Below are 22,303 nucleotides of genomic sequence, written 5' to 3' on the forward strand. Positions count from 1 at the left end.
GTTAGACTTGTTAATAGTTTCCTTTTTTTCCCCAAATGCATTTTACACCAATGCAAGTTATCAGGAAAGTACAGTTGTCCTGCCTATTAAACACATTAAGTATTATTAAGTATTGACACTTTTACTTGAACCATAGGTACTACCAGTACACATTTCTTTCAGTACACACCACGTTCGAGACAGGCCTGCTTTCTCCTTGAGCCATAGGGAAGTAAAACACCATATATGGCATAATGTCAACATTTGGAAGCAAGAAAGAGGGACGTTTAAAAAAAAATATCAGAGGAATTTATTTGGCTTGCATTGATTTGGGGGCAATTTTAGGGAGGAGACAGCAAAAATAAAGCTGTGTGTGGTTTAAAAAAATCATGAGTCACCCTGCTGAGACAGGTGTGCTGGCACGTATGACAGGGGTAGAAATAGAAGTGCATGCAAATGATCTTCAAGCGCAGAAACACTTTGGCAATGGGGCATACATGCATTGGGGTGCTATCTAGCACTAAGTGGGCTAAAAGAAATTTGAAAGGGTACACTAAAAAGGCATGGGAAAAGAAGTGTAACTAGGAATATTTTTTTTAGAGGGACCCCTATAGTAATACAAAACAGCCTGTGTATATGATTATAATACTTTCATCAGCTTCATCCCAATTATTTTTAGGGAGAAAAATGCAAGCACTTCTGAGGCCGGGCTTACATCCCCCCCCCCCCCCCTCCAAAAAAAAGTAACAGTGGGAAGCCACAGGCAATTGCCAATGGGTCAAGGGAGCCGCGAGTCGAAAAAGTTTGGGAACCACTGCCCTAAGCGAATGTCACCGAAAAACTAGTGTGGATAATCGTCCCGAGGCGGTGGAACCATGACGTACTCTCTCTCTGGGGAGTCCCCCTACTGAGATTTTGAATTTGGAGGATCCCACAACACTATATCCCACAGAGACATTCCAGAGACTCTGCTGAGGACAGATGTTCAGCTCTGGAACTACAGTGAAGGCAGTGACGTTATATAAATGGTTTGGAGGGCGCGGCAGATGGGAGGTGGTTTGGGTACATGCTTCCCACATGTTAAGACATGTGCAAGCGTTCAAAGGTGCTCTGCATAGTTGGGGGATGGGCAGTTTAAAGGCTGTTGTGCAGGGAGGTAGGGAGGGGAGATTGTGTTGGGTTTGAGTGTGTGACTGCGTTGTGACTTTATTCATTACACAAAGGGTCCGACAATTGGCTACCCAAATAACCGGTCCATACAGTAACCACCTCTCAAAACCCTTGAAGTCAGTAAAGCTTACCCTACGCCCACTGAAGCCTCGAGATATGGAAAGCGGTCTCTAACTTTAGTCATATTTTACAATACGAGAGAAAATGTTATTCCCAAGTACGAACAAAAGATTTAAGATACTCTCTTGGTATGTTATTAGTTTAGGTGATGAGAATAAGAGGGTAGTCCTACAGTATTTCAAATGGCATACACCAGACGTGGTACTCCAGGGAACACTATATGGAGCACTTAACAGATGGGGTTAAGAGCTAGTGGCACATCCAAGTTACACCAGGGATTCTTGGGATGTGGGCATCTTGATGTGCTCCTCTTCCCCTTTACGAGCCGAAAGGTTACAAATGACACCCAGGGACATTTTGTGGGGATCTCAGGTTTCTGGGAAGTCAGCCTTTTAAATATAATCTCACTTAATGTTCCTCCTAGACTGCAGCACCAGGTACTGCCAGATGTAGGGGCCCCGCTCCTAGGTCTCCCCAGGGGTAGAGTGGTGGTTGGAGGTGATTGTAATGCAGCCCTAGCCCCAATGATTGCTCGCCTGCCCCCACGCCAACAGGATCATACTGGCACCACACTGAAAGATTTCTTGTTGGCGATGGGTCTATGAGACTTATGGAGAGCACTTAATCCCATGACACAGCAATACACTTAACTATCGGGGGTACATGGCAGTTTATCATGTATGGATTATATTTTCACCCTGGCTCACCAGCTACCTTGCTTTCGCGAGACCCACCACCTCGCCCGAGGTATTTCAGACCACTCTCCGGTGTGTGTCTTCTATGAGCTCAATAAACCAAGCCAAACATGCATGGGTGTGATTAATCCCTGGCATCTCAAAGTGCCCCATATAAAGACAAAAATCCAAGAGGCAACTGAACATTTTGTATCTGAGAATGAAGGAACGGTTGATTCGACCTGTACTCTCTGGGAAGTGTACAAAACAGTAATTAGAGTACAAGGCATTTCATTAGTAGCAGGCCAAACAAAAAAGAGAAATGGTCACAGCTAGACACAATAGAGTGCGAACTCCAGGAATTGGAGACTCGTTTGACCTCAGCGAACAGATGAGACACCGCCTGACACTCAAACGCTGGGAGTTTAAGGAGGTAGCCAAAAAGACTGCGAGAACCAGATACCATGCAACACAAAAACAACCTCTACGAGGTTGGGGACAGAGTGGGCAAGCTCCTGGCTTGGATAGATAAGAGGACAATAGCATCAAGAGGGATTCCTTTGCTGATCACTATGAATGGCTGTAAACGTCGGCCTTTACAGGTACAATCGAAGCAGCTCAGGAGTAGCTGGCAGCTCTCCAGGTACCCAGCCTTGGACCCAAAGACAAAGACTTCCTCGAACAGGAGGAGCTGACGGAGGCAGAGATAATTCGAGCAATTTGGGATCTAATGTCTGGGTAGGCAAGAGGCCCGAAAGGCCTACCAATTGAGTTGTATTAGTGAGAGCTGTGATAAAGGAATACTCTCTAGAGATCAAAGAATAGCTAGCTTCGTGGTAATACATAAAGGTAACAAATGGGTGCACCTCGTACAGACCAATCTCCTTACTAAATACAGAAACAAAAATCAATCTAAGAAAGCTACATGGAGCCGTAGGCAGGGCGGCAAGCATACGTGTGGATGTGGTGGTGGTGTCTCAAAATGCCCTTATGGCGATTGACGCAGTTGAATGGTCATTTCTATGAGCAGTTTTCCAAAAGCAGGGCTTTGAGCGACGATTCCTAGCATGGATCAGACTCCTACACTCAGAACCACTAGCACAGGTCTCGGTAAACAGGACCATATCCATGGTCTTTGCACTGCATAGAGGAACGAGGCAGGGATGCCCCCTTTTCCCGCTGTTATTCGTGCTGGTGCTAGAGCCCCTGGTGGTATGGATACGTGGTGATACCATGATTTGTGGACTGTGTCGGACCCTGGAATGGGAAGACAGAATCTCCCTCCATGCTGACATATTGCACGTTGCAAGCCCCAATACTATGCTCCATAGAACGCTGCATATATTTCTAATTTCTAATTTAAAATATTTCTAAAGCGCAGCGTACACCTTGTAGTGGGGGTGTTTTAGGGGAGTTTTAAGAAGGGAAGGCCTGGTCGAAGAGAAACTTCTTCAGGTCTCTACGGAAGGAGAGGTACTGAGTGGCAGAACGGAGGTGGTCGGGAAGTGAGTTCCAAAAGGTAGGAGCCAAGGTGGAAAAGCTGGCCCCGCCCCACTTTTTACGTGTGAAGCGAGGGGTCTGAAGAAAGGACTTGGAAGAAGACCGAAGATCTCTTGCAGGTACATACGGGTGAATTAATGAGGAAATAAAAGCGGGGGCGGTGCCCTGGCGGGCCTGGAAGGCCATACAGCCGATCTTAAAAAGAGAGCGCTCTTTTACAGGGAGCCAGTGAAGCTCCCTGAGGAGGGGGGTGGAGAGGTGATAACGAGGAAGGCCATATACCAGTCGGGCTGCCTGGTTTTGAATAATCTGGAGTCTACGCAAGCTGTATGCGGGGATACCATGGTAGAGAGCGTTTGCGTAGTCCAATCGCGATATCACTAATGCGGCCATGATGATCTTAAGTGCCTGGGGGGAAAAGAAACGGGAAATAGTGCGGATAGTGCGGAGAGTGAGGAAACAAGAGGATACCACGGAGCTAATTTGTGAATGAAGAGTGAGCTGGCTGTTAATTTTCACACCGAGTGTTTTGACCGAAGTGGAGGGGGTAGGAGAGGGACCAAGAGAGGGGGGCCAAAAGAGAGAGTTCCAGGGGCTGGATGAACCACCCGTGAGAACCAGCTCGGTCTTATCCGGGTTCAGTTTAAGATGGTTGTGGTTCATCCAGTCCCTGATGAATGTCATAGTAGACTGGAAGTTGGAAACAGAAAGAGAAGAGGGGGATAGATCAAAGATGAGCTGGAGGTCGTCCGCGTAATTATAAACGGTGACCTCCAGCTGCTGGAGTGCGAAAATGAGAGGAAAGATATAGAGATTGAAAAGCAAAGGGGAAAGAGAGGAACCCTGGGGAACCCCACAGGTGACAGGAAGAGGAGTGGCCGTGAAGTCGCCTAGCCGAACCGCCTGGGTGCGGTCCCTCAGAAAGGAGGAGAGCCAGATCAGTGCTGATCCCCCGATACCAGCCGCCCTGACACGGGTAAGTAGGATGGTATGGTCCACCGTGTCAAAGGCGGCGGAAAGATCAAGGAGGACCAGTGCCTGGCGTTTGTTATCGTCCATACCCTTTCTGAGATTGTCTAGGACCGCAACCACGACCGATTCGGTTGAATGCCTGGGGCGGAACCCGGCTTGGCGGGATGCCAGTCCTCCGTTTGCTTCAACATGAGCGCTGAGTGCCGCGGTGACATGGCGTTCCATCACCTTGCCCAGGAAGGGTAGCAGGGAGATGGGGCGGTAGTTGGCCGAGATGGAGGGGTCCGCGCCAGGTTTTTTCAGAATGGGCACTATTGTAGCTGCCTTTAGCACAGAAGGCACAACGCCCTGTGCCAGGGAACTGTTGAGGAAGGCGATGGGGGGGTCAGGGCAGCTGGAGTAAATTTGCTGCAGGACTCGTGCCGGGCAGACGTCCGCAGGGGACCCAGACTTCACTTTGGGGAGTATCTCCAAAAGAGAATCATAAGTGAGGAGAGGGATGGAGGTAAAAAGGCATAAGACGGGAGGAGGGGAGGGATCGATGAAGGCAGAGGAGGGTGGTGGGATGTTGGTCTTGATAGTAGCAATTTTCTCTACGAAATAGGTATTGAGTTGATCGCAGAGAGGCTGGGAAGGGGGGATTTGGGATGAGGTGCGGTCTGAGAATGCCAGGTCATTCACTATGCCGAAAATTTCCCTGGATTTGTTTTCTGCAGAGATTATTTTTGAAGAGAAGTAGGAAGTTTTAGCATCCAGGATTGCTGTTTTATATTTAGCTAGTGCTGATAGGAAGTGAGTTTTTGATAAGGGACTGTAATTTTTCCTCCATTGCCTCTCCGCCCGTCGGGCGCTCAGTTTAAGATCTTTTAGGTGGTCATTGAACCATCTATTGGAGTCCTTAGGTCGGCGGATGGAGATGCGGCGTAAGGGCGCCACTGAGTCGCAGCCTTCAGCCAGCCAGGTGTTAATGGCCTTGGCTTGAGAGGCAGATGGTAAACCAGCGAGAATGGGAGAGGAGTTGCGGAGTGAGGAGGTCAAGGAGGGATAGTCCACTCTATTCCAGTTCCGCGCCCAGGTGTTTTTGGCATGCGGAGTTTTGGGCGTCAGGTTTCGGAGAATGAGGAAGGAAATGAGGGAATGGTCGGACCATGGGCACGGCGAGACAGCAGCCGAGGCCACAGGAAGGTTAAGGGACCAGACCTGGTCCAGAGTGTGTCCATGGGAGTGAGTGGGGACAGATATGTGTGACACGAAATTGAGGGATGAAAGGAAATCGGTAAATTCTTTAGAGACTGAGCACTCATGAGGGTCTGAGGGCCAGTAATTGAAGTCCCCTAGCACCAAGACCGAGGCGTAGTTGACCACCAGGTTGGCTAGCAGGTCTTGAAATGCCGGCAGAAATAAAGGCGAGGGTTGAGGAGGGCGGTACATAAGGAGGCAAGTGATGGGGGGGGAAAATGAAAGAGAGCGGACTGCCAAGAAGTCAGCAGGGGGAATAGGGGAAAAAGGGAGTGGTTGGAAATTCAGCTCCGACCGAGCGATTAAGGCGACCCCGCCACCCGCCTTGCCTGTCGGTCGGTCGGCCCGCAGGGCCACATAGGAGGGGGGTCGTGTGGCCAAGAGGACAGGAAGGGAAGAATCGCAATACCAGGTTTCGGTCAGGAGCAGTATGTCAGGTTTTTCTGAATCCAGTAAGACAAACAACTCATGATGGTGCTTGACCGCTGACCTGGTATTGAGTATTGAGTAGGATGACAGACAGTGCCGATGAGGGGGGGGGAGGGTCAGGGGGTGGGGGGTGAGGTAACGGGGGGACGTGCTGCGGGGGATCGGGTGCAATGGGGGAGGAAGGAGCAAGGTCTAGTGAGGAGATCCGCCTGCGGATGGGGTCCGGGAGAGGCCAATGGCCCTGGAGGGCAATAAGGTCCTTGGTAGAGTAAAAGGTAGTTTTGGCATGGAGTCGTGCCCCTAGCCCCGTCCGGCCGCGGACGGGCGCAGACGGGCTTGCCTTAGGCGCGCCTTCGGCGCGTAAAAGTCGCGCCCGCTGCGCACGTCCGCTGCGCTTCCTGCCAAGACACATGCTTTATGCTGGCGGGTGTAGGAAGTTGGGGGGGCGTGGCCAGCCGAGGGGGCGTGTCTCGCCTCGCCCTCGAGAATGGCGTGAGAAGTAGGGGGATCGTTGCAGCGCGTAGCGCTGTTTGTAGCGAGCTAGGAATTACAGGTAAGTGAAGGTGCCTGGTAAAACACAATAATCCGTGACAATAATTTTTAAAAACAAGATGGCCCTGCTCCCGGCTTTCCGCCTCAGGAGCCAATCAAGAATATTCGATCTAGTCCGCAAGTACTCAGGATACACCATCAATTGGGAGAAATCTGCGATATATCTACTTGCAGGAGACCCGCCAAGGCTCCACAGAGGACGCGAGATACAGACAGACACACATGGGTTCCGATATCTCGGAATATCCATTACCAGGGATACTAAGATTTTTTATGAACGAAATTTAGAACCCACACTAGAGTGTCTGCAGAAAGATATTCAACACTGGCGGTCACTACCATTGTCCCTCCTGGGTAGAGCGACGCTTTTGAAGATGATGGCTCTGCCCAGGTTTCTATATGTGCTTCATAATACACGCTACGTGGTGCCTCCACCTTACTTTCAGCAAATAGACAGATCATTGAGACTGCTATTGTGGGATGGAGGCGCATCAAGGATCTCACAAAATTGTCCTGAGGTTGGTTTGATGGAAGTATGGCGCTTCACTCCCTCCAAAGATACTACTGGGCTGCTCAACTTACAGTGGTCAATCACTGGGTACACAGACCCCAGGATGATCCAGCATCCAGAATGGACCATCACAACATGCAGTCGGAGGTTACCTCAGAGCGATCTATGGGGGGGGGGCGGCGAGCCGGCCGACATGAACCACACTGGAGATCTGGTAAGAGGCGACAAAAAGCTCTGGGCTGGCAAGATTACTCAAATGACCCCACTATGGGACTCCGCGAGTTTGGGTCTGTTGGTGCAACAGAAGGGGTTTGACCAGCGGGAACTGATTGAAATTTCAAGGGTCCGTGATTTGTGGGAGAGAGGAGTTGTAAGAGCTTTCTCTACTCTGCAAAAAAAGTAAAAAAATAAAATGGCGCAGACAGAGACCTTTAGGCATCTCCAGATCAACAACGCATTGAAGACAGTGCCATCAACGGTAACCAAATGATCCGAGTCCTCCCCGCTGGAAGAAAGGTTGCTAGACAACTATTTAGACAGGAAAGCAATCTCCCTAGTGTTTCATAAAATTATGAATAATGTCCTGGAACTCTGGTTGGTCCTCCGAACCCACTGCTGGGGAGATTTAGGTTGTCATGAGGATTAGGAATGGCTAAAGGCAATGGCCTACCCTAAAGAGGTGGCCATACGCTTGTGTTTTAGGTTGGTGCAACTAAAGATTTTACACAGAGCCTATTTTGCATGCACCACTCTGGTGAAGATGGGGAAAGCGGTTTCATCACTTTGCTCCAAAGGGTGTGGTCAGGATGGCACATTCTTCCACATGATATGGGGTTGCCCATTGCTCCAAGATTACTGGGAGGCAATACTGACAAATATGAGAGAAGTGTAGAATGTGGGGGTGACTAAGTCGCCAAGGTGGTGTCTGCTGAATATATGGGGGGTAGAGTCGGACCTAACCGATAGGGAACGTTTCTGGGTGGCGCTAGGATTGATGGTAACTAAATGCAATATTGCTCGTAGGTGAACAGCGGTATCGACCACAACACAAAGAAAGGAGGGCACATATGGATTGATGTATGCTTGCAGAGAGAGAGCAGTCTACAAGAGTAGAGGCTGCCCACATACATGGACAGAAATCTGGGGGGAAATGGAATGAACATCAGTGGATGATATGCAGACCTACTGAGCGACCGAGGCAAGAGCGAGAGTCAATGTCCAGATGAATGAGCCGAAAGGGTGGAGACGGGGTGAAGAGGAATAAGTCATACTGTATATTAACAAACATCATGCACTGCTGAAATGACACTTCACTGTATAATAGTGATGTAAAAAGAAGCCATCATAACAGCAAAGTTGTTGTTACAATAAAAAGATTTCTTTTGAAAAAACAATGGTGTTTTTATCATTGGAAGCAGAAAAAGCGTTCAACGCTGTCAAATGGCAGTTACTCGACGCTACCCTGGCTAAATTTGGACTAGGGCCGAAATTGTGCAGCTGGGTGGCACTCCTATATAAACAACCGATGGCAGCAGTGCGTGTCAATAGTCAGTGCTCCGCACCATTCTCTATCGAGAAAGGGACAAGACAGGGCTGCCCCCTGTCACCTCTGCTCTTTGCGCTTACTTTTGAGTCACTGGATTGTGCCATTAGGATACACCCCTCGATTCAGGGCTTCCATATCACACCCACGGACACAGAGGAGGACAACATTTCTCTGTATGCCAGTGAAATTCTGATCTAGACCACACACCCCAAAACGACCATACCGGCCCTTTGACTTGATTAAGACTACGGACGACACTCTGGGTACAAAATTAACTTGAATAAATATACACTGTACTGCCTGACTAACACAACTAGACTGCTCTATACCCGGGGAGCTGCGAGTAGTGCTGAGGGGCTTTAAATATCTGGGTATTTTCGTCATGCCCCACGCAGAGGTGAGTAGACTGGAGAATTTGGGTGTAATCCTGAGCAACTTTAGGGCCGAGAGATGGAAAGATCATCTTCTCACCCTACTTGGTCGAGTGGCTCTTTAAAATGATCACCCTGCCTCAACTCTTATGTCTTCTAGAACTCGTACCATGCCCTACCCGGGGCCATTTTCACAGAAATAGCAAGCAAAGTTAAATCACTAATATGGCAGGACGGGCATCCCAGAATTGCACTTCAGACACTGCAGCACAACCCCTACAATGGAGGGATTGCACTCCCTGACAGAGGCTTATTATTGGGCGTCCCACCGGCTTCCCATAAACGAATGGACACACAAACACAGAAACCACCTCACATACCGTCTCGAGAGAGAGAGAATGCAGCCTCATACACACCTACATTACCTCTATTGGGGGCAAGTGCAACTCATGTCTTCTACCTGCGACTCAAGTCACCTTGTTGGCATGGAAGAGGGCGGCATGGAAGAGGGCTAACAGACTACACTGCTCTGGGAGGCGAATTCGTTTAGGGAATTACACAAACTCACAGGGTTTGAGACTTGGGACCTTCTTGGGATCTCCATGATAGGGGACATTGTCGAAAAAGGGGAGCTTAAACCATGGGCAAAATTCAAGCAAGAATACAATATGAATGATTCCCAATTCCTTAAATACGCACAATTGTGACATGCGTGGTAGGTGGAAAATATCCCCAGTGAGCAACTTCCGGAATACGCACCCCTGGAGGGCAATCTCCTGCAGGAGGAGCAGATTGTTAAAGCGGTCTCCTTAACATATAAAACCATTACTAACAATATCCCTGATGGGTTGCTAGGTCTCCGAGCAAGGTGAGAGAAGGACGCAGGGTCCATGGAAGATATTGATTGGGAGGCAGCATTAATGCACCCCAGAGAGGTGGCCATAAAGGCAAGACTTCGACTCATTCAACTAAAAAAACTGCACTGAACGTATTATGACAGGGATAGGCTGCATAGGATGGGAAGGGCAGAGTCACCACTTTGCCTGATGTGCACCACCACTAAAAGTGATTTTTTCCACATGATCTGGACGTGTCCCACACTTCTACCATACTGGAAGCAGATGATTGGACAATTGGGAACGGTCCTAGGGGTAACGTTGCCGATGGAGCCCAAATTCGTGATACGGGGGATCCCAAGCGAGATGGACATAACTAGAACACGGTTGATTTTTGCCTCTTTGGGGTTGGTGGTGGCCAAAGGAGACATTGCCAGGAGATTGGGAGTGGCCGACAAACCGACCATCCAGGAGTGGACGAGAGGAATTGATATTTACATGACGGCTAGCAGGTCACATATCGTAGAAGAGGGAGCCGGAAAAAATTCCACAAGATCTGGGACCCCTGGAGAAGACACTTTGGGTTGGATAAGGGAGGTGATACGCAATAGTCCACCAGGCATACCTCACAGGAGACCCAGACATAGGGGCCCGAGACCATAACACTTTAAAAGATTACTCCTTCAATCTACCAGAGCCTGTTCCCTGGTTCAGGACGCAACCACATAAACATGAGACAAGATACCACTGGCATACACTGTTTTACATTGGTCAATGGAAGGAAAGGGGATGTGGCCTTGCTGATAATGAACATATTTGTAACAGTTTCAGATAAAATTTCATTAATGCATCGTGTAAGAATTCTTTTGTGCACACTGTTCAGTTGAATAAAATAAATAAAACAAAATAAAATGAGGCTATGGGGAGTGAAAGAAAGCAGATGGTTAATGAGAATTTTACTAGTGAGCAATCTAATACTTCAGAGGAGAATGTTATGGAAAGAAGAGTCTCGCCAGATGCACCAAATGTCAGTACCGGAATTGCTCCTTCTCAAGTCATCATAGTGGACAACAACAAAGAAGCTTTCGCTAGATCAAGGAGGAGAATTGTTAAACCTTCCTACTTTGATTTTGTGAAATAAATAAAAAAAATTCTGACACAAGAGATACCTGTGAAATATTTACATTCTTGTGGTAGTCATATTAATTTCAAAAATATGTATGTTACAGCAAGGGCGTTTGTAGGATGGGTACAGGTTTTTGGGTGGCAAAGGTATTTTTAGGGTTTAGGGAGGGTATGGGTTTTTGGGTGGCAGGGGTAATTTTAGCATTTAGGGTGGGAGTGGATTTTTTGGTGGCAAGGGTATTTTCAGGGTTGACCTGAGGGGCAAACAGCATTTACTAATCGGTTGGAACCATGCATGACTTTGCAACGCAGGCTTTACAACGTAGGCGTCTATCATGCATGCCTTTACCACAAATTTTTACAATGAATATGCCTTTACCACGAACATTTAAGTATTTTGCAGGTATATATATATATATATATATATATATATATATATATACACACACACACACGTATATATACACACTATATATATATATATATATACACACACACACACTTACACACATATATACACACGTATACACATACATATATACACAGACAGATACATACACATGTATATGTATAATGCAGCAAAGTTATTTTTAGCGTTTAGTGGGGGTGTTGGTCTTTGGGTGGCTAATGAATTTTTAGCATTTAGGGTGGGTTTGGAGTTTTGGGTGGCAAGGGTCTTTTTAGGGTTTTGGAAGGCAAGGGTATTTTTAGGGCAGTGTGGGTTTTTGGGTGGCAAGGGTACCTTTAGGGTTTATGATGGGTTAAGGGTTACTAAGGTGATAGATGTGTGTGTATATATATATATATATATATATATATATATATATATATATATATTCGCGAAGATTCGTCAATCGGCGCCAACGTTATTCCAAATAGAATGTTGCGGATTTCCTATGGAAAATAGGTCCTAACTATAACTACCTACTGGCGACTGCCAGTAGGTAATATATCATACATATATACAAATATATTCACTGAAAAAACCATAGGTTTCACACATGTTATAGTTAGCTGGACATTTTACTGATAAAAAAACAATGAAATTCCCCCGTTATAGTTAGTGCAGGCAACTATAACTCACGCGACCGCAATCCTCTGCTGATGCTAATACTGTATTTAGACACTTATTTGCCCATGTCTTCTTCCATTAAATTTTAGCTATACATATATTACAAATATTTTTTTTTCATAAAGACACATATGTCATCAGCAGAGGATTGCGGTCGCGTGAGTTATAGTTGCCTGCACTAACTATAACGGGGGAATTTCATTGGTTTTTTATCAGTAAAATGTCCAGCTAACTATAACATGTGTGAAACCTATGGTTTTTGCAGTGAATTTGTACGGTTTTTTAAATGCTAAGTTACTTTACGCCATTCGTGGCGTGCGCGCCCAGTTAACGCAGTTCGTTCCGTGCGCGCACCGTGCGCGCACAGTGAGCATGCGGTGCGCTTCGCGCACCGCGCGCCCACTTTACGCAGTTAGTGCCGTGCACGCAGGTCACGCCCACGTTCCGCGGGATGGCCATGTACGCACGATGCGCTTCGCGCACCGTGCGCACATGGAGGACATATTATGCGCTTCGTTGTGAAAGGTAATCTTTTATATTTTCATTTGTGAAATATATGCCATGCTCAAATGGTGACCTTCGGGCACCATTTGCGCACGGGGTGGGGATAGTGTGGATACTTTTTTTTTTTTTTATAATTTTTACCGTACACGTACGGTAAGCGTAATCGGCGATTTTTCGAAAAAAAATAAAATTGAATTTTTGACCTTGGGGGTTCTTTGGGGACACCATCATCAATGCTAGGTGGTTTGGAACTGAAAACACTGCCCCTTTAGATGTTTTTTGCCTTTGTTTTTGCTGCCCCACTCAAAGTGCGAGAGAGAAAATGGCGGCCGCCGCTTCCTGGTTTCGACCGATTCGAATGTTTACTTAGATCTAACAGCCAATCAGAATCGCGCTCGCGCACGGCACCGTACGCGTACGGTAAGCTTACCGTAAGCGCGCGGTAAGCGCACCGTAAGCTGCCACAGATATATATATTGATTTAAATGCTATTTTATCAGGATCTACTGAACAGATTTACAACAAACCTACAAAAGGCACTTCCTTGACCTGAGGACTACCTCTCTGCCAAATTTCAAGTAACTCTGTTCAGCCGTTCGGGCTGTAGCTGTGTCTAAAGGTCCTATGGAAAAATGCATGGGAAAAACGCGTTTTGGGACCCCCCTTTTTTCTCAGCCCCCGCTTGACGGATCCCCCCCGAGACTGTCAGGGTCGGAGCGTAGCGCCTGACCTATTTTGAAAATTTCGCGAGGATTCGTCGATCGGCGCCAAAGATATTCCAAATAGAATGTTGCGGATTTCCTATGGAAACAGGGTCCTAACTATAACTATCTACTGGCGACCGCCAGTAGATTATATATATATATCTTATACTTGCCTGTAAATTTTTACCATGCATGTGTTTACCAAGAGAATGCAAGTATTTTACAGGCAAATATAAATCCTTTATAAATACACACATGTAAAGGGTGTATACTATATACATGTAAATAATTTATACTTACCTGTAAAATAATTACATTTTCGTGGTAAAGGCATATGCGTGGTATAAAACGTTTACGGTAAAGAAGCATGTGTTGAAATGATGGAGTGGTACTGCCATGCATGGTTCTTCATAGATCCTGTAAACACAAATGGGGCTGTCCCTAGTTGGGATTCCTACAGGGTCTCTAGAGATCCAAGTCCAATGGGGGCATCTCACAAAAAGTGAAGGACTGGCCTCACACACCACCTGGTGTCATGCTTCATCATAGGCCGTCCTCGCTCTCTAAAAACTCTGTTTGATAGAGGGCGGGAATACACCTGAAGACAGGGATGCACTTCTAAAGCTAAGTGGTGGCCCGTGATTTGGTGAGAACTGATCTAAAAACCATTACATTTGTCCACAGGCAATTTAATTAAAGAGCAAATGTATGGTATTAAAAGAATTGGGCGGTGATATGGGAACCCATTATCCCTTCACTGTATTAGAAATGGTCAACATGTTTCTGCTTTGCGTCCCTGATGGGTACATAGCATTCGTCAGGACCAGAATGTATAATGGGCTCTGTCTTTCTACACTATGTGTATGAAGGAACGACCAGTATAGGACCGGGGGTGAGGGTAAAAACTCCCCATGTAGTGCAGTACTAAAATGTGAGAGTATAATCCAAAGACACTATCCTACTTACTCCATGGGAGGTCGAGGGTGGAAGGGCCTACTGTGACAATTTGTCATCTTCAGCAATTCCAGCAGTCACATCTACACATAGTTTAGAAAGACAGAGCCCATTATACATTCTGGTCCTGACGAGTGCCACTCAAACAGATCGCTGCTCGTGAATCACGGTGCACCAGAGATTTTTTGGGAGAGAAGGGGTTGAAGCCCTCTAGGACCAAATTCAACCTTACATAACTGAATTCTGAAATTTTTCCTTTCCTGGTAGGTCCGGTTAGGCCTCGGAAGAGAGCTATTGCTCCCCTCTCCCGTATGCGAACATTTGGCTGCAATTTTGATATTTTATTACTGGTGCACAGGCCTTTCTGCCATACCCTCCCACAAGACAGCATCTGAGGAAGAGGGTCATGGAGCAGAATCTGAAATTGTTTGTTCAGTCAGTGGAGTACCACACAGGAATCATTTTGCAGTGATTGTGAGTAACATGCCCATGGCAGTTGCGATATCCCCTCCCAAGCACAATCTGTGCAGCTGCGAGACAGTGAAAGTATGTGCTCACTACACTTCATGATGAGCGCACTTCACCAGTCATGGTTTTGCGCCAGTTGGCTGAAGTCCACAACGATCACATGCATACTTAATTACAAATACATTGGAGGACTGAATAAAAATGACAAAGTTCTTCAACTATAAACAAGTCAAAACTAGCTCACAATAGTAACTACCCACTTGATCCATTTACCAATAATACTTATGTTCTCAATCAGCAGACCACCATGGGAAAACTGATGTAATTCCTTGACTTTAAGTTGGTCATTATTGAAAGTATTACTGCTGTAGAAGCAATAGCCTATACTTAACCTGTTGACGAGGACGTTTCAAGGCAGCACGATTGGCACTTTTCCAATCGCATTCCTACAACAGAGCAAAAGAAATGCTGAGATCACCAATGTAAAGTTTGCACTCAGCAAGGGAAAGATGCAAGAGACTAAATATTACAATGCCTATCTCGGCTTGACCTGTATTTTCCAACTTGCTTCACTTTGTACCACACAAAAGTGAGGTTCTGGGAAACTGGCTGAAGTGCAGCAGCTAGTTCATAAGTTAGTGTCTGCTCCAAATGATTGTGCATGGATATATTCCTTCACTGCCCCATTAATTGATTAGCTATATAGCTTTTCAAATAGTTTCGCCTAATTTGTAAAGTAGTACTGTAATCCAGAACTTTTTGTTCCCAAAATAGATTTGAGCCACTCTGTCTTTACTTATTCCAGTGCATAGGACACATTGGATTTGCTTGTGGCTGCATACCATCTTCATTCTCTGTGAAAGCACGGCATGGGAATCCTGAGTGGTAGGATTTTGTGGATCCCCAAAAAGTTCCGGGACTCTTTCCCCTCAGAAATGTGAGGATATTGTATCCTCTTGGCCATGTTTTCCAGTCTGCAAATATTGTGGGATCCATGCAGTTCAAACCACCAGGGAGTCCTCTGAGTATCTTTTTCTGAGCTATGTCTAGGTTAGATAGTTTTCTCTGGGTGGTGGTCAAGCCCAGGCTTCAATTTCTGCAGCTACCCACATTGCCACGGCTGATTCTTGATGGGGAAAATTTGAAGTTCCCACATTGCATTTTGGGGCCACTTGTGCCTCGAGTGATAGGCCAAGCCACACAAATGGGGTACCGTTCTTATCGGAAGAAGTTTGGGGAAACAGAACAGTTGAACATGTGTTATCAATTGGAGATTTTTCTATTTTTGGATTCCAAATGATAGCCAATGTGAAAAATGCCCTCTGAATCACAATAGCATGGGTAAACCCAAATTTTCAGTTGAATAAATCTCTGTTCTTTAGCTCATTTTGTGCATGTCTCAAAAATACATATGTTTCTTTCGCACCCATTTTTCATTCATTAGATTTCACCATATGATGTGCAGGATGGTAGGTACACATTGAAAAATAATTCATAAGCTGCAGCTCAGTTGCTGGTGTTTTGTATCTTGTGTGTTTGGACACACACCATATATCCCTGCGATCATAAGCGTCTGATGCATATGTTATTTTTGTAAATCGCCATAGTTTTCCCCTACTTATTTTCATTATGTTTTTATTTCAACAATTAGTCTCTTGGGAAAATGATTAACAATCTACACAAACGACTCCTTGCTAAATTTGTAAATTTGTCTTGTTTTCAAAATAGTATAGATTTTCTAGTTCACTTCCCGTCCGTGGCTTTAACCGCTGTTTCCACCAAGTTCCTCAAGCTCAACTCAGAGAAGACCCAAGTCCTCATCATGGGCTCCACCCTCTGCGCCTGGGACTTCTCCTGGTGGCCCGCAGCACTTGGAACCCCCCACCCACCCACCGACCACGCACGAAACCTCTGCATCATCCTGGACTCCTTGCTCACCATGAACCGCCAGATCAACGCCATCTCATCATCCTACTTCCACACATTATGCCTGCTCCGAAAGATCTTCAAGTGGATCCCCACTCTACACCGGCATCACACAAACTCCTCAAGAAACTGCAGAACATTCAGAACGCCTCCGCTAGACTCATCCTCAACACAAATAGAACCCACACTGTACAACCCAGGTCGCAGAGTTGGAAAGGATACATGACACATGAGCATACCGTCCAATTACGAAATTGGGCGGAGTAGAGCCATGAAAGCAGAATGAAGCATTCTGTGTGGGAGTGAAGTGAAAGAGTCACCCTGCAGAAGGATCAAGCCACCCAGAGGGAGGCGAGCGTAGAAAGCCCAAATTTAAAAGGTCCACGCAGAACGGGGAGGCAGGCGGGGCGTTAAGGAATCTGCTGCTAGAGAGAACTTGGCCGTCAATCATGTGACAAAGCACAGTGGGGACAGTGATGTCAGCGTAGCTAACTCCTAGACCATGAAGCTCAGAAGAGAGGAGAGAACAATGGAAGGCAAAGGTACCACAAGCCGACAAGTACAGCATGAAAACCCCTTTTGTGTATAACGGGTTGAGAGGGGGAAAGCCCAAAGCCAGAATACGCGTGCTGGAGCAAGAGTTCAAAACTTCGAAAAGGGAAGATGAACGAAGCCTAGGGCCAGAGTGATCCGAGGTGTCGACAGAAAACAAAAAGCGATTACCGGTCGAACAGGCAAAACAGCGGAAAAAAACACAGTTGAACCTGCACCTGAATGATACAAGGGGCAACGGAGGCAAAAGGCCGACTCCTGCCCAGCAAGTGCTGGTACAGAACAAGAAAACGCATACTAGATATGCTGGAGTTAAAAGGAATCTGAGGACACTGTCAGAAGTGGAACTGGACCTATGGTTTGAGAGATCCCCCAGATGTAATGTGTAACCTGTAAGCAAAACGCAGAGAGATTGCAACCGGTATGACAGAAAGCGCATACCAGCCCAGTATGCAGAATAGCAGAAGAAGCACTGTTCAAGCTGCATCAGCTAGACACGTGACATCTGCAGGCGACCAATCCATGGGCAGAAGGCCGGTATTAAAATAGAAGACACGCCAAGACATAGGCGGTCTCTTACAACCGGCGAAAGGGCCAATGGCACACAGCCTAGCATCAAAGTAGGAGCTACACTGTAAGATATCGAAGCATACCAGAAGGCACCGAAGCACATCGTGTGGATGTTGGAACCACACGAAGAAAGGAAAGGCCTCCTGCAGGGCAGCATGAGCAGCTCCGATGCGCCCGACAACAAGAGGGCAACGGCCCAAAAGGGGGACCAGGCAGTCGAGCACCACATAGAGGTGGTGGTACAAGCAGACCGGTTCAGTGACCACAGACACCGAATGAAGGAAAGAGCAACATCCTCCCCTTGCCCGGGAAGAACCGCGGTCCCCTGCAAGCTAGAGGCACGCCCGTAGTAACAGTCAGGATCAAGGTAAGTGCCCCGGACCACAAGAAGCAAGTATTCCAAAGAAATACGCTCCATGAAAAATTCCAGTCTGATTCGAGCAGAAGTGTGGAAACACCTGTGCGGGGTAGCAGGCAATGTGGAAAAAAACGCAGCAGAAGAAGTGGTGAGAAAAGAGGCCACATACAGCAGAGATGTAAATGCTAAGCTAGTACCTTGGAGGACGAGCCCAATAAGGGCTGCGTGCCCAAGTTTGTACTAATAGTACTAAACATTGCCACACAGCGGCGGAGACGGTGTGAGTCGTAAAAGCAAGGACAGAAGCACTACAGACAAACAGGACCAAAGGCACCCGAAGTGCGACAGGGCTATGCTAATAATAGGATCGCAGAACAAAAGACAGGGAAGGACTCCCCGAAGGATGTCCGCGAGGAATACTCCATAGGAGCGTACTAAGGCAAGGCAGTTACCCAGCACCATCATATACCCCACATAGGGTAAGTGTCAACCCCTAATAAGGGGATCCTCTTGGGCAAAACACACAGTCAGAGGACTGAACAGAAGATTAAACCAGCCATACGGCTGAAATCTAACAAATCAGAGAATGTTGAACAGCCATCGAGGAACCTTCTATATACGTTTGTGATAGAGGTGCAGGAAAATAAGGCACAGAACAGTGCAAAAGTTATGGCAACCTGGACAAGAGCCGGGAAACTGACGAATCCGCATGGGGATCAAAAAGGTCCACACCATTAAACTGTAGATCTCGGAGGGCATCCCGAACATTATCTGGGAAACTACTGTCGCACAGCCATGCATGGCGGCGCAAAGCCACAGATCGAGCTAGAGCTCGTCCCACAGAGTCAGTGGCATCAAGGGAAGAAAGGAGCGAAAAGTGCGCCATTCCCTTGCCATCATGCAGAAGCCAAAGCAACTGTGACCGCAGCTCCTCTGGAATAGAAGGGAGAAGGTTCTTGACCAAGTCCCAAAGGGTCGAGGATGAACGCGCAAACACACAACCAGTATTCAATGCACGGATACCCGCACTGGTAAAGGCAAAAGGTTGGCGAGCACACGTGTCCAGCCACCTAGACTCCCTAGTGGGAGGTAATAATGACAAGGCGGATGAAGACTGCAAGTTAAAGGCCGCCTGAATAATGAGTCCCTGAGCCGTAGGGTGAGTGGACAAGCAGAGTGGATCACCCAGAGCAGGACGGTGCCTACAAACAAAAGCCCGATCAACAGGGTCACCAGAGGAGGGCCTTGCCCACATGCCACGCAAAATGTCAAATGAAGAGTTGCCAAATGGCAGCAAAGGCTCCACCTCAATAGGCTCCATATGGAGCAGATCCATTAAGGGATCAGACAGCAGGGGGACCACAGGAGGCTGAAAGCCAAGAATAGCAGCCGCCCTGTGAATGGCACGTGCGTAAGCAGCACCAGCTTCAGTCGCTATCCGGCTAGGCAACAATAAGCCGTCGGTAGGAGACGGTTGAAGACTAAGCCGTCCACTGGACAACAAAAGTGGAGGAGCCGGAGACTGACCCGAAGGCCAGGCAACACAAGGCACTTGCACCATGGGCCCCCAATCCGGGGAATCCAGAGAAGCGTCCACCTCTTGACAAGGAGGCGTTGTTGCCGGCACTGGCGTAGATCGACACCGTGTGGAGGTCGCAGCGACGTCCGAGGTGTTGGGAGGAGCAGCAACCTCGTGAGAAAGCTTGGACGGTGGCACCGGTGTCGATTGGCGCCGGGTTGGAGTCGTCTGGACGTCGACTACCTCCAGAGGGGACTCGACCTGGACGCCATCTGACGTTGAGCCCACTGCAAAATGGGCCCGTTTGCTCAAGCCGGGCGCCGAGCTGGGCGTTGGGGTCAGCGCCACCTCAGACGTCGACGCAGGAAGCCGCTAAGGGCTATGCTAAGACAGACTGGGTGGGCTGGACGGGCGACTGGGAGGACCCACTGGGCCGTGACCCGTTGGCGTCGTATCGTCTCCGGAACTGGAGTCGATACACACAGCCGGCGCAGAGGAAGAATCCGCCGGCGAGGACCTGACACGAGTGCCTTCCACCTGTTCGGGACCCGAAGGTGCTCCAAGGAGAGGTGGGGACCCAAAGTACGACTGGAGTGCAATAGAATAAGCCTAGAGGAGCGGGCGCCAGCAGTACGCGAATGGGAGGTGGACCTCCATGCTCGCCGCTTGTGCTTACCTGCCCTTGAACGACGTTCGCGGGAATGACCTCTGGACTGAGACCGATCCGGAGGGGGAGAGCGGCGACGCGAAGGTGCTGGACCGGACAGCCGTGCAGCCAGCAGTTTCATACAGAGCTCTCTGAGGGATTTGGGCTTCATCCTCTGACAGGTGTCGCACTCTTTGGAGTCGTGGTGCATGCCGAGGCACCAAATCCAGATGAGATGCGGATCCGTGCCAGACATCTGACGGGCACAGGCTTTGCAAGCCTTCAAATCCAAAGGCATTGCACACTGTTCCGGCGACACCGAAGGTGTTGAAAAGGCCTAAAAACCAGGCCAAGGAACTGCTGGTTTTCCAGGATCCTCATTGGGACGTGGAAAAGGAGAAAACGGACGTCAGAGCGCCGGGAGGGGCATATATGGCTCCGTTGACATCACGTCCGTGGACGAAGTCAGGGCGGAGCCGTGCAGCGCCTCCCCCAGCACGCAGAGGTGCTGCTGCAGAAAGTTTTCCGGATCCAGTCTGATGCCTGGGGATATTGTAAGTTAAGGAATCTGTGGCTAGACATCTCCATCAGATATATACTTTCATGCAGAGCAATTTTTCCCCATTTCTTGTTTAAAAAACAAAACAATGTTGCCATATTTAAGCTATTTTCTCCAGCCGGCATACCTTTTATGAAAAGAGAAAAAAAGTATAAAGGTTTAAACAAACTACACTAACATAAAACAAGAGATCAGCACAGGGGCGCAAAAAACCTCAGCAGTTTAAGGGTTAAATCCAATTCTTTGTCTAGTGTCTTGAGTCACGCTTTGCATGCTAAGTGAAAAAGGTTCCTCTGCTAGAAGTGGAAGAACAGTGAATTAAAAGTTTCAATATGTTCCAAATTTCCATCTGTACTCACCATAGTGTGTTATATATTTTCTAGCCCAATTGCAACTTGACTATGGCATACAAATCACAGAAGCAACCACAATATCATTTTCTAAGTTACTTACTAAGAACAAACTTATTTGACACAACAGTAGCAGTGTGGAAATTAATGTGCAAAAAGCATCAAGAACTTGAAGCGTGTGTGAACATAATTGGATGAAACAATATTTTTACATTCACGTGGATACATTTAAACTTCTAATTAACTAAAGAAATATTAGCTTAATCTATTTCATTTGCTTTAACTTTTAACTTGCTGTCTCAGGCATATGATGCAATCCTTACTGAGCAGAATAAACATATTTAAACTATTCTCCTGGTCCAAGAAGACAACTGATCAGCAATTGCTCATTAATCAAAGGCAGAAATAAACCAGGCATGAAGAGTGTACAATAATCAATCCACGCTTTGACGGTTTAAAATGTTTAGCTGAAACTGTGCATAGAAGTAAAAATAGTTTGTTTCCAAGTAGACAGGTTTTTCCTGATTATAAATTGCTTAACATAATATATAAACTACATCATATCTTACTAGGTAGTAGAGCTTTAAGTTAAAATCATAAATTACGTACCATTGTCACTTCCAGTTAAATGATCATTATGGATTTGTTGAAATCCAGGAATTGGACGTGTCGTCAAGTACCACACTGCATGAAGGACATCTGTGGCATGTATACGATTATGATCTGAAATCGGTAGTGTACATGAAATAAAAAATATAGGATAAATATTAATCGTCTTACCACATACAATATCAAAAGCTGTAAACGTGTACTTGGCTTTTAAATGAAAATAGCCCAGTAAGGTTATCACTAATATATATATTTTTTTAAATCCAATGTGTTTAATTACCTTCTTTCAATAAACTTAGCTTTACGGATTAAAGAACATGGCACAATCACATCCTCAATAACGTCCATGATGACATAAATCATATCACCAGGGGTGGTGTGCAGATCAGCTAAAAAGGCAGGAGAGATCATCTTTGATGACTTTGTTGGTCATTGTTGTGGAAAGATACCGCTTACCAGTCAGACAGCTAAGATTTCAGCAATGAACG

General features: G+C 47.0%; 1 protein-coding gene across 2 annotated transcripts in view; it reads right to left on the bottom strand.

Annotated features, from left to right (window-relative positions):
• PDE3B (phosphodiesterase 3B) overlaps positions 1-22,303 on the bottom strand; it is a 1,362,481-nt gene that overhangs the window by 326,730 nt on the left and 1,013,448 nt on the right. For both annotated transcript variants that reach the window (XM_085648114.1, XM_085648115.1), the window contains exon 12: positions 21,816-21,929. In XM_085648114.1, the coding sequence (XP_085504240.1) occupies positions 21,816-21,929 (114 nt within the window). The remainder of the gene's footprint in view (positions 1-21,815; positions 21,930-22,303) is intronic.

This window comes from Triturus cristatus, chromosome 3_2 (genome assembly GCF_964204655.1).
Source record: "Triturus cristatus chromosome 3_2, aTriCri1.1, whole genome shotgun sequence".
Taxonomy (NCBI): Eukaryota; Metazoa; Chordata; class Amphibia; order Caudata; family Salamandridae; genus Triturus; species Triturus cristatus.